This window comes from Cajanus cajan, chromosome 2 (genome assembly GCF_000230855.2).
Source record: "Cajanus cajan strain Asha chromosome 2, NIPB_CcT2T_4, whole genome shotgun sequence".
NCBI lineage: Eukaryota > Viridiplantae > Streptophyta > Magnoliopsida > Fabales > Fabaceae > Cajanus > Cajanus cajan.
The window spans coordinates 11,073,384-11,087,203 of NC_138518.1; the positions used below are offsets into that span (position 1 = coordinate 11,073,384).

The 13,820-nt window shown below is 31.1% G+C and overlaps 1 protein-coding gene across 1 annotated transcript; it reads left to right on the top strand.

The window, feature by feature from the left end:
- Positions 1-349: 349 nt before the first annotated feature.
- LOC109814932 (rhamnogalacturonan I rhamnosyltransferase 1) lies at positions 350-4,916 on the top strand. Its single transcript, XM_020379471.3, has 9 exons — positions 350-631; positions 1,060-1,462; positions 1,969-2,036; positions 2,130-2,218; positions 2,348-2,513; positions 2,736-3,025; positions 3,120-3,324; positions 3,395-3,552; positions 3,937-4,916. Exons 2-9 carry the CDS (start codon positions 1,138-1,140, stop codon positions 4,181-4,183), a joined length of 1,548 nt encoding a protein of 515 aa, XP_020235060.2. The 5' UTR covers positions 350-631; positions 1,060-1,137; the 3' UTR covers positions 4,184-4,916.
- Positions 4,917-13,820: the final 8,904 nt, after the last annotated feature.

Genomic DNA, 13,820 nt, shown 5'->3' on the forward strand with positions numbered 1-13,820 from the left:
TATGAATAAAAAACTTTCAATTTAACAGTTAGATTTATAAAATTTACATTTAATATAAAATTATTAAACATGTAATACTTAATAAAAATTACATTAATATCATTTAAATCCTCTTTTATATATATATATATAGCAAATATTTATCGAGTAAATAATTGATATCTTCTACCCAAAATATGATTGTTTTTTAATGGAGAATATTTGTTATATAAACAAAAAATCATATATTAAAAGTTAGAAAAAAAATTATATAAAGAGGAAAGTGGGGTTTGTTACAGTTAAAATGGGTCCCACATGACACCTCTCTTATTACTAATGCCACCTTCTCTACCACCTTAATTATAGCTTTCTTTTTATCCCATTTATCTTCTTTTTATATCAACTCTTTCCATTTCCTTCTCCACTTCTCTTCTCCGGCCACCCTCGCCGGAATCTTACCGGAAAATTATATTTCCCATCTTCCAAATTCACCTCTTTCACCATTGCTGTTTAACACAGATCAAAACACTCTTTTTATATCTTCTTCTCTTCTGTTCTGTGTTGCTATTCACTTCAGCAATGCAATTGAAAACCTGCGAATTTTAGACCCATTTGAGGGAATTTCAATTTAAATTCACATTTTTCCTTCTGGGTATTCTTCACTATCCTAGCTTATGGTTGCAACTTGCATGATCTTGAATGTAGTATAGTAGTAGTTGTTGCTATTGTTATGTGAGTCACAAACTCACAATGCTAACAATCTTTTAGTGCTATGGATTCTGAAAACTCAATGAGGTTTTATGGTTTCAAGGTGTCACCTGTTTGCTGTGATTAATTCTGAGCATCTCCTTGTTTGGTGGGGTGTGGGGTTAATGATTTCTGGTTTTGGTTTCAGATTTTAATTATTAGCGTGGTCAATGGTTTTCGTTTGGTTAGCATTAATTATTTTACTTGAAATATCCCAACTTCAAGCCTCAACTTCGGTTTTGGTATTGATTTATGCCATTTATTAAGACGCATTAAATTCAAGATTTATTTGTTTTAAATTTTGTTTCTCTTTCTTCTTCTTATTTTTTGAAGCCCTTCATTGAAGACCGAAGAGTTAAGTTCACGCCACTGATTTGGGTGTAAGCAATATTTAAGGGAGAAAAAAAGGAAATGATGCTGAGGTGGGCAAGGGTGTCTGATGGAAAAGGTGATCACTGTGACAGTGAGGAGATGGAGATGGGTTTCAATGTTTTAGGTGGTGATGAAATTGTGAAGTCCAAGAGGTTGATTGTGAGGCCTAGGATCAAGGTGTGGATGGCTCGTGCCATCACTACAGTCATACTTTGGACTTGTGTGGTTCAGCTGATGGCAATTGGGGAGTTATGGGGGCCAAGGTTGTTGAAGGGCATGCCTTATTGTTTCAGCCACCAAGATGATGCATCTCAAGCCGTGGCAAAGGCTTATATTCCAGCCAAGGTTGTGCTCCCACCAAAAAGTAAGTTCGAGGTTTGTCACATGATTGTTGAAGTCTATAGATCTGTTTAGGTAAACTTTTCTGTAAGTACTTCTACAATAAAAAAACTCGAAAGCAAAAATGAAATAGTTATTTTTCATAAGCTACAACTACTAATATAAGCTAATTTTTAGAATCTTTCTCCAATTAGTTTGTCCAAAATCTTATTTTGGACTTATGCATAAGTTAGCATAAGTATATTAAAAAATTTATTTTGATTTTTCTTCCTAATTTTTTCTTCTAGAAGTACTTTCGAAGTTTATCTAAATAAGTCCACTAATGTAAAAATTTCCTCAAAAAAGGAACTTCCTTAGTAGTCAGTAGATTGTCTGTGATTTTTTTCAAAGAATTGAGCTTTGAATATATATACATATATATATATATATATATATATATATATATATATATATATATATATATATTTGCTGAAGAATTTTTGGACTACTTATGAGTGAGGGCTGAATTTGATGATTCTTTTTTTTCATCAGGGATCCATAAGAATAATGGTTATCTTATGGTTTCATGCAATGGAGGACTCAACCAAATGAGAGCAGCAGTGAGTGGCCAGTGCTTTGTTACATTTATGCAGGCATTAAATTAACATTCAAAGTCTGATCTGTCTTTCTAAATTTTGTTTTCTCTACTGCAGATATGTGACATGGTTGCTATTGCAAGACATTTAAATGTTACTCTTATAGTTCCAGAGCTGGATAAAACATCTTTCTGGGCCGATCCTAGGTTTGCACATTTACTACTGCTATATCAAGAATCCAAGATTTTAGTTCAGGCAGAATTTCTCAAGTGATTATCATCCTGATTTTTCATAATTGAAATGTTGTGCTTATATCTGTTCCCTTGAATTGGCAGTGAATTCCAAGACATATTTGATGTAGGTAATTTCATTGGATCCTTAAGAGATGAAGTGAGAATATTAAAGCAACTACCACCTAGGCTCAAGAGAAGAGTTGAACTAGGATTATACTACTCATTGCCACCAGTTAGCTGGTCTGATATTTCATACTATGAAAAACAGGTCTTTACTCAGTTAGTATGGTTTCTTTTCTTTATCATTGTTTTTGGTTACTTGAATACAATCGGAGATCTCATATCAACTAATAGTACGATCAATATAGTGTATATAAGAGAGGAGAAATCCACCTTACATGTTAGTTTTATAAATTTGAGTTAAACTCAAACTCCGATTTTAAGATGGTATCAGACAAATACAACTAATTTTCCTACTTGCTTATCACAGATCCTTCCTCTTTTACTGAAACACAAGGTTGTGCACCTAAATAGAACCGATGCTCGACTTGCGAATAATGGACTACCTCTGAAGATTCAAAGGCTGCGATGCCGAGTGAATTTTAATGCTCTGAGGTTTACTTCCCAAATAGAGGAACTCGGTAGAAAGATAGTCAGAATTTTGAGGGAAAAGGGACCCTTCCTTGTGCTTCATCTTAGATATGAGATGGACATGTTGGCCTTCTCCGGATGTACTCATGGTTGTGACCACAGGGAGGTGGAGGAACTCACAAGAATGAGGTATGCTAAATCATGAACTAATGTGTTTTTTAGTGTCAATTTTTGGTTCTGAAGTTACCCTTTGAATATAATTTTGTAAAATTGTATTTTTAAGATATGCTTATCCCTGGTGGAAGGAAAAAGTCATTAATTCTGAGCTCAAGAGGCAAGATGGTCTATGCCCTTTGACACCTGAGGAAACTACACTAATACTGACAGCTTTAGGCATTGATCAAAGTATTCAAATTTACATTGCTGCTGGAGAAATATATGGTGGAGAGAGAAGGATGGCAAGTTTACAAGCAGCTTTTCCTAATCTTGTAAGTAGAAATTGGCAGAATCATATTTTCATATGTATATCTGTGAATTTGAACCATTCACTACCAACAGGTGAGGAAGGAAACTCTGCTGGAACCTTCAGATTTGATGTATTTTCAAAACCACTCATCACAAATGGCTGCACTGGATTACCTTGTGTCTCTAGAGAGTGATATATTCGTTCCAACATATGATGGGAACATGGCTAAAGTTGTTGAAGGCCATAGAAGGTATTACTTACTATAATGCTAGATTTTTACGAGTCATCTTCTCAGTGACCTCAAGCATTATAATAGTGTGTCTAGATCTGTTGATTTCATTTGTGCTCCCAAGTATATAATGGAATTTTTTATGGCATTCTTTTCACCTTTTGGAAAATGCCATTGGATCACATAAGGAATTCATGAATCATGATTGATTGAACAACTTAATAAACATTATACTCTCCATGCAACACTATCTGAGTCATTGAGAGCACTTGCAAACCAAGCTCCTTTCTCTTTTTAATTTTTGCTGCTGATGCCAAAACTATCATATTTAGATTGCCTGATACCAAGTACTCTTACTATTAATTCTCTTCTCTTTTTACTAACATCATGGTTCATGCTGTTCAGATTTTTAGGCTTCAAAAAGACTATATTACTTGATAGAAAGCATTTGGTGCGCCTCATTGACCAATACGCCAAAGGGTCATTAAGCTGGGATGAGTTTTCCATTATGGTGAAGAAAACTCATGCCAATAGGATGGGAAGTCCCAAAAGTAGAGTTGTCATCCCTGACAGACCCAAAGAAGAAGACTACTTTTATTCCAATCCTCAGGAGTGTTTGGAATCGCAAGATGAACCATTCAGCAGCACATGATCTTAGCTTAGCTAACACGTGCCTCCTCTATTTATACTCTTTCCTCCATCACAAGTCAATGCCAAATGTAATTTACTCCAAGGAGAGGGCCTGATAATTCTGTACACAAATTAACACAAAGAACTGTGCGCATGCCTTCCTCAATTGTTTCTCGTTAAACATTATTAAGAGTTTGTTTGGATACAAATTTAAAAAAGCTTTTGAGGAGTTTTTCAATGAAAAAAGTATATTTATTTCTAGTAGAGAAGCTCTGAGAAACTCTTCTATACTTGTATCCAAGCAAATTCTTAGATAAATTGGCTTAATTGCATGTTGTGAGGAACAGGTTCTTGTGTAAAGCAACAGCAAAGTGGAGTTATATCTTCTACACTGTAAAGAAGAACAAAAGATATAGAGTACTTTTACTATTAACTTTTTATAATATCGAAGATGGTTCTTCACCAAATACTCATTGCTGAGCCTTCAAATAATAGATGTAAAAGAACAAAGCTGAAGTCTCTTCGAACCTTCTTGTCCATTAAGATATTGACATATTGTAATGGCTTTGTGCCGCATATGATAGTTGTCTGTGATTATGTTTGTGGACCAAAATAAGATTAAGTGGGAAGACTCTAAAATGGGGTGGCAAGACTCGAAAATAGTTAGTTGAAGGTTATTGGTGGGCCAAGAATCATGATTAGCATTATATATATTTTTGTATCCTTATGGAAATAACAACTACTTTTGTGGTTTAGGCAGGACTAGAACAACCAACTTCAAACAATTCTTGATGGAGAGTAGAGACTCGTGGTGGAGAAGTGTCCTGTATATATCATAGAGTCCTTTAATACGAGTAACCCAAAAATAAAATAAGTAATCTCAATAAATAAATGAATATATATGTTTATATACAAAGAAAATCTTGATTGTATTGAAATATATGGTGGAAGATTAAATGGTATGCATAAAGTCTTAAAAGTGTGACTATTATACACACAAAAAAAAATGAATATTAAGTAAATTTTTTCATCAGCAATTGAAATTGCTTATTCTACTTCTACTCATTTTAAGGTGGTCAATTTCATTTCCTTTTATTTCGTATAAAGGTTTGGATCCTCTTTTATCCACTAATATGATATGATCATGTTGAGGAGAAAAAGAATCATTTTTATCAAATATAATTAGTAGATCTTAAAACAAATTATCGCAAGTCCGTGTTTAATAAAATTATTTATTTTTTTCTAGCTAACACATGATCAATTATGTTCATGCAAATAAAATAGATGTATGCTAAGTGTTTTCCTATGTTATAATCAAGAAAATAAAAATAAAAATCCTTTCACATACTTTATTTTTTCATTTTCTTTTTAAGTGTTGGGGTGCTGGTTGACCTCTGCATCCCGCGTGTCATCCCTTTCTCCTTATATTTTATTATTCTGCAGCTGCAATTTTATATTATCATTATCACAACTCTAAAGTGGGTTTTAACCCAATGATATCTATACATTACTTAGTGCTTACATTTTAATTTAAGGCTCATTCCTTATGTTTTATTAAATTAAAATCCCATATCTCCATATGTAAACAAATAATCACAATTGGAGGATAGTTAGTTTAATTCACTAACGATTGCAAATTGTGATTACTACGAAAGTGCATCACTAAGACGTCACATATGTACCTTAAGTTTTCAATTTATATATCACAGTATTACGAGTTAATTACTCTGGTGCGGTCCTCAATGCATAACATGGTCCAGCATACAGCAGGCCAGAGTAATTGCAATTGTTTTTAGTGGATGATAGTAACGTGACATCTATCATTTATTCAAATATAGAGTTTAATAGTGTTGAATGTTGAAGAAATATATTGAAAAAAATTGAAGTTCTACGTAGATTAAAAATAAAATAATTAAAGAGTATATAAGTGAAAATAAATTTTCATCTTATAAACTGATCTTGCAAAATTGAATTAGATTCATATCTCTCATTCTCAGAAACACACCCAGTTAACAAGAACATAAATGAAGCAGCTAAGTCCAAAAGGATCAATACTAATATTTAGTTCTTAGTTATATGAATTCAAGTCTCAGCGCACTCTCTAGTTTTGGCTGAATTCTAACCAAAATAAATAAATAAATAAATAAAAATTTACGTATGCGAGTTAAACTGGCTGATCACACCTAATTCGTATGCGAGTTAAACTGCACCGTGATGCATTTGGATTGTGCATGATTATTAAGAAATAAATGGTGTTATATAGTCCCAAAAAAGAAAAACATATGGTGTTATATAGACATATTTATTATTTTGACAAAAACACCTCACATGTGAAGTTTTTTTGTGTCTAAATATTGTAGTCTTGCACTCCTGAATCCAAACATAAGATATGTGTCACTTGAATTAAGTCCCACGCGTCTTTTGCTGTTATACAAGCTAAAATTCTAAAAAATTCATCAGAGTTTAATGTAGAATGTATAATGTTCAGTGCCTTTGCATCATTCTTAGCTCTTTTAATCTCGCCTTGATCCCAACTATCAAACAGTTTCTTTATTTCTTTTTTATTTTCAGTTTTAGTAGGGATTTTGTATTCAGTAACCACAGCCTGCCATATGCTTCTATGAACAGATTCCATAAAGATTTTTATTCTCACTTTCCAAAATGGGTAATTATCCCCACAAAATAGAGGAGGTTTGTTTATAGAGACACCTTCAACAAATGGTAATTGGTTACCAACCATCTTAGGAGTTTATGGATCTAACTTGACTAACTTTCAAATTTTAAGCTCTTGATACCAATTATTGGTCCCAGTGTACTAGAATCTAGAAGGGGGATGGGGGTTGAATAGATTCTATCCTAAGATTGCTCTCTTTTTCACAATTCTTGAAAATTAACCTCTCAAGAAAAAAAAAACAACCTTTATGCAATTTGAGTAACAAACAACAGTAGATTACAAAGTTTATTATTGACGTAGTAGAATATCAAAGTAAGAGCAGCGAATCAATCACTTGTAATCAAGGTTGATTTTATATTACCTTCTTTTTAATCAGATTCAATTACAAGAATAAAGATAATTAGAGTTGGTACTGTACTTGAAATTTCATTTTTCCAAATCTTTAAAACAAGAATTCAACAAGATTCTTTAAAGATAAGGGTTAGAAGATAAAGAACACAGAAATTTATATTGGTTCAGCCACCCACTTGGCCTACATCTAGTTTTCCTTGATTTAGCACCTCACCAAATCAAAGATCATTCACTATAATATTGTTTACAAACACCTTGCACACACAATATTACAAGAAAAGCAACCATCAATCTTGACACCCTAAGATTGAATACAATCAAAATTTCTGTATCCCAGAAATTACTTGAGAAACCCTTCTCAAGATTTCACCATCTCTTATTAAGATACCCTATCTCAAGAGATACAACATTAAAAACGACAATACAGATTCAAAGATCAGAGTAATATCACCTAGTTCTATGAAGATTTTGATCTTTCACTCTTGAGTCCAGTTCTTGAATTTCTTCTTTCAAGAATTGATGTCCTATCTTTGCACTTCTTGAAATTTCAGAAAATTTCTTTGGTAAAAACACTTTAATCTTGTTTATGAAAATATTTCTTTTCTTGAGAATTCAAAGGTTCTCTTGGGTCTCTTTTTAAATTTCAAAAAGATTAATTTTATAGAGTGCAAGACATGATTCAGTTATCAAGAGTAATAACAATAGTAATCTACTACCTGTGTAGATGCTCTGTTACCAACTCTTTTAATTGAACCAGAACATGAAAACTGTCCAGGAAAATTGATTATCTCAGGTGGTAATCGATTAACCCGAGCTTGAAAAGTTTCAGATTTGCATATCACTCTGTGGTAATCGATTACCTATATTGGTAATCGACTAACACGATGATAACTTCATTTTTTCAGTTTGATTCCAAGAAAGATACTCTATTTTAATCTATTACCAACTTTGGTAATCTGTTACCTCAGAGAGTTCTATAAAGATAGGTTCAGTAACAGACTTAGTAATCTATTAACACAGAGAACATTTGAATATCCTTTTACAGTGACAGGTTTGGTAATCTATTACCCTAAATGGTAATTTGATTAACAAAGTTACCTTGAAAACTCTTATTTGAATCAAGTAATATTTCTATGTTTAAACACTTGGTAGTAAATTATCCTTTTCAAGATAATCTATTACTTCATGTTTACTCATGGAAATATTTAAAAAAAATAAATTCTTGGATTTTAAAAGCTTGACAGATTCTTGAATTAAGCAATCAACATCAAACATAAGAAAACACACACACAAGCCTATATCTATAACATTCAATACAATATCCTTTTACATAGGCTCAAACATCATTTATACAATATCATTAAAACTAAAACTTCTTGAGAAGTCTTCTTGTCATCTCAATGATCTTCATCATTTCAACAATCTCCAACATATTTTTCTATTAGTTCATCTTAACCACTGAGACTTTGTCTATTTCTTGATCAATTTGATTAAGTTTCACTATCTTTTACAAAGACATAAATATTCTTTCGCAATTAACTTTTGACTTAACCTAAGTGTTCTTTCAGTTGTCTCTTCAAACAACTATCCTAGTATTCTTTCAATATAAAGCCTCTCCAAGTTTCAACAACTAAGCATTCTTATACAGTCAAGCTTCTCCAATCTCAAAGAAATAAAACAAAGTTAAAGTTAGGAAATAATTATATTGTTCGTCTTACTACAATATATAATATAATCAATTAAGTATAGAGCTTTTTACAAAAAGAATGAATATATCTTTTCTCAATGATTGTCTCTTTTCTTTTTGAGTCTTCAAGCTTATTTACATAAACATTTTTTGAAGATGACTGTTACAAATCCTTGATTGTCTCTCACAAGCTTGCTTCTCTATCTTCATCTTCATTCCTTAGAGAGAAGTATCTGTTGGTGCATTAAATGTGTTTTTACCAAATTCTCATTTCTTATATGGTCAAGGAAATTACTTATCATCATTTGGGTACCAAAAGAGGTGAACTATGCGTGTGTCAGTCAAAAACAACTTTTCTTTGAGCTTTTTGCATATTTTTAGGAATATGTTAGCCCTATTTCTTATGCAAGGCATGGTTATGTTCATTTGTGAAGTGTGAGTATTGAAGAAAATTTTTTATTCTTTTTGATCTATTAAGGAATAACATAGACAACGATGATTCAATTATCAGACATCATAAATTATATAATTATAAAGCTTTTTATCTTACAAATGAAGTGCTTCGTTCAAGAAACTTAATATCATAATAATTTATCGTCTTATTACTATTCATCTTATAGTGTATGATCTGAAATTTTTTTCTTACAAAATAATATCTAAATTTGTTATAATTAAAGCTTATAACCTACGGGATCTAAAATCGTTTTTTTTACTATATCTTTTGACCTAATAACAGATGTTTTGTACCTTTATGTGTTTTTAAATAAAAATAAAATAATCAAAATAATAGTGTGTAGTTACTATTCAAAGAGAGAAGTTTGAAAAGTAAAATTTTTTTTAGTGCAAAATAAAAAAAATGAAAGTAAAATAACATTAAGTTGTAGGAGAAAATGTGTGATTTAAAGATAGTTATATTGTTAAATAAAACATGTAAACACCATATAGATGCAGGACCTTTACCATTAATATAGCTAGATTACACGTTTGATTCAAATATCAAATAACATTTTTCATTCTATATCAAAAAAAAAAAATTTCTCTCGTCTAAACCATGATTCAATAAAAACATAAGAATGTACAATAAAAAAGTTTGAAGGAAGAATTATTGTTTAAAATGGATTTTTATAGGTGTTATTCTTGTTTGAAGAAATTTTTTTAACCTTTTATCTATTTCATTTTTTATTTATTATAATTATTTATATTTTTTATTTATCATATTTATTTATTGATTAAATCAATCTTTAACCTCTCTATATGTATTAAACATCAACGATTATCTTATATGAGAACATTTATAAGGGATATTATTTGACTTGAACATTTTTAAGAATTCTTTTAATTTCTTATCTATTCAATTTTTTATTTATCATAATTATTTATAAATTAAATTTTAATATTTTAAAACAAGTTATTAATAATTAAAAATAATAATCTTGTACCACAATATAAAATATCTATTTTAAATCTAAATTAAAATTTATATGATTAAAAATATTTATTTATACTAATTTCAAATATAATTTATACATTTAAATATAATATTTATGTGTATATATAATTTATTATAAATTTTAGTTAAATATAATCAATATTTAACTTGTCAAATGCAAATATTAAAATATTAGTTTATTCAAAATCATAATAAAAATGATTAAATAAAATGTGAATTCTAGAAAATTTAAATTGATAAGAAAAGGTGTGTTTATTGATTGCCGGTGACTTATGCTTTGAATCTAATCAAACTCTTCCTCCATTGCATTGTGCATGATGAAACAAAATAACAAATTTCCACATATATATATATATATATATATATATATATATATATATATATATATATATAGAATGAAGTATGCATATTTTTATTTATTTATATTGTATTGACCAAATGATCGGAAGACAAGAATTAACGAAGGATATTTTGTTTTTGCATGGCTAAAAACTTAATTTGGTCCTTTATTATAATTGTTTGTTTCAATTTGGTCTCAATTTAGTCTCTAATAAATTAAATTGTTGAAATGTCGGACTTCCATCTAAATTATTTAAACGGAGTTAACTGTTGGCCACGTGGATGTCACATAGATGCATAGGTAGATGCCAAATCTCTTTAATGCATATGGAACCAGAACGGCCCGTTCTGAAACTAGAACGGCTCGTTCTGGTTGCACATGTTGTGTGTTAAATTTGTATTTGGAACAGGCCGTTCTAGGTGCAAAATTAACATACCACGAGTGCAGTAGAATGGACCGTTCTGAAACCAGAACGGGTCGTTCTGGTTTTAGAATGGACCGTTCCAAAATGCCAACCACATACGTGCGTTCAACAAAATGTGACAACTTGATTCAAAAATTGAAAATAAAAATTCATAACATATCATAAATTCAAAGACAGAAATATGGTTCAGAGACTGAAAACAAAAATTCATAACATAACATAACATATAATAAAAAAGTTCAAAGAAATTACTGAGAAGGGAAATCATATGGATAATGCTGAAGGTGTCAATAATACATCTTATCTACCATATAACACTGAATGGCTGATAGGATATTAGCATTATCTACCTGTTCATATGGTTGTGTAGTGAAATGTTGGTCCTGTGTATCCTCTTCCTTTACTTCAGGTTGTACCTCCTCAAGAACAGATTGTTGTTGTTGGGGTACATCAGTCAATGACTTCAAGGGGAAACACTATGTCATTCCATCCTTGACTATATAGTGTCAATTTGGTAGTAAGTGATTCACTCCAGTTTGACTAACAATGAAATAGAACTTGCTACCATTGTCCCTAATGATACACTGCATTGTCCTTAATGATACACTGTATAGCCCAAATGTTTAGCAATTGAAGTTATCAATCCCCATTGATAATATTACCAAATCCAGTGTTTGAAATGCTTTGTACCTTGGGTCTTTTTCCTTGCACGATTCACAACCGTGAACTATAATCATCGACCATTTGCATTTGCCATTCTGGAACTAGAACGACCTGTTCTAAAACCAGAACGGCCTGTTCTGGTTCTAGATGCATTAAAGGAATTTGGCATCCACCTATACATCTACGTGTCATCCACTTGGCCAACATTTAACTCCGTTTAAATAATTTTGACGGAAGTTCGAGATTGCAACAATTTAATTTATTAGGGACCAAATTGAAATAAAAAATTAAAGTGAGACTAAATTGAAATAAAAAATTATAATAAGGGACCAAATTAAGTTTTTTCCTTTTTTCTTTTATCGTAATTGGACCTATTGGAAGAGCCAATGGGTCATGAGTAGTACGATGGAACTACACATAAATGAAGAGGTGCTCGAGACTTCAGAATAATACATATATATGTATTTTGAGTTATTTTGTCTTCTATATATTTATAATTTGAACATACTATTTTTTATTTTTTTTATTTTTATTAATTATTGTCTTTTATTAATTAATTTCTTTCTTATATTTTGATCTTCTTTCGATTCAATTTGCATTCTTAACTTGTATTTCTCCTTTTTATGTATAATATATATATATATATATATACACTTAAATGTACTCCACTTGATAATTCATATTTTACATCAAATTTTAACAATTCAATCATTAAATTAGAAGTCCACATCTACAAATTTTTAAAAAATTAAAAACTATTAATATTTTATTTCTTTAATTCAAATTGATGAATAATTATAAAAATATTTTATTTGTTAATTTAAATCTATATAATTTCCAAATTTTTTAAAAGCTTGTAAACTTGATTTATGCATTAAGAACTTTTAATCCAATGATTGAATGGTTGAAATTTGATATAAAATATGAGTCATTAAGTGGAATAATTTTAAGTAGAGTTATTTTTTTTATCATGCTCCGAAAAAAATAATTTTTATGTTGCTTACTTCTTCGTTTCCTTTCACTACAAGAAAAATGCGAATTTCCGACAAACATAATCCGTCGGTAAAAAGGAATAACCGTCGGAAATTCTCTATTCGAAGGATTTCTGACGGATGCAAATTCGTCGGAAAAGGGGCGTCGGAAAAAAAATCCTTCGGAAATAATTTAATACGTCAAAAATTTTCGATGGATATATCCATTGGTAATTATCCGTCAGAAATTTCTGACGGATACATCCTTTGAAAATTGTTTGAAAATATTTATATGATTCCGACAGATAAATCCGTCAAAAATTTTTTGTTTAATTTTAATAAATTTATTAATGTAACAGCCCTCATATTTGATCTCTCAAGGATTCTATTTCACGACGCTTCACTTTTTAACGTGTTTTGTGCTTACTTGCACAATTTATGAGAAACTTCCCAAAAGATCACCCATCCCTATATTACTCCAAGTCAAGCATGCTTAACTGTGGAGTTCTGATGAGATACGCTATCAAAAAGTAGATGGATGTTGTCAGTATAGGTAGTACAAATTAATTCATTTAAGTCATCCTCAATTATACAATGTCATACTTATACTATCTTTGGATCTCTCTTATTTTGGTGTGTCCAGACTGTTACAAAAATATAATAATATATAATAATTATATTATCAATAATAATAATTATATTTGGACCGTCCAGGTCGACTACCGACCTTACCTTCTCGGCTTGCTCCGAGTTCAAACCACGACGACTAGGCCCCAAGCCCTCTCGCCTTCTAGGCTCAGGGCTGAGAGGCAAGTGGACCGTCCAGGTCGGATTCTGACCTGGACCTTCTCGGTTTGCCATACACCGACCATAACCCGACCGAACAGCTCCATTTCTACGTATACTCGGTCGAGGCCCGATTGGGCATCCCCATGTAACACCTGTCGGCCTATTCCCGATACCTCTTACCCATCATAGCTTAGTCGGCCAATGCCCGACTACACCCTTTGGGCGGACCTTGTCAGTCAGGATCCGACTCAACATCTCCATGCTTATCAAATATCTTTGATATAATAACGGTTACGAAATCCCCAAATTC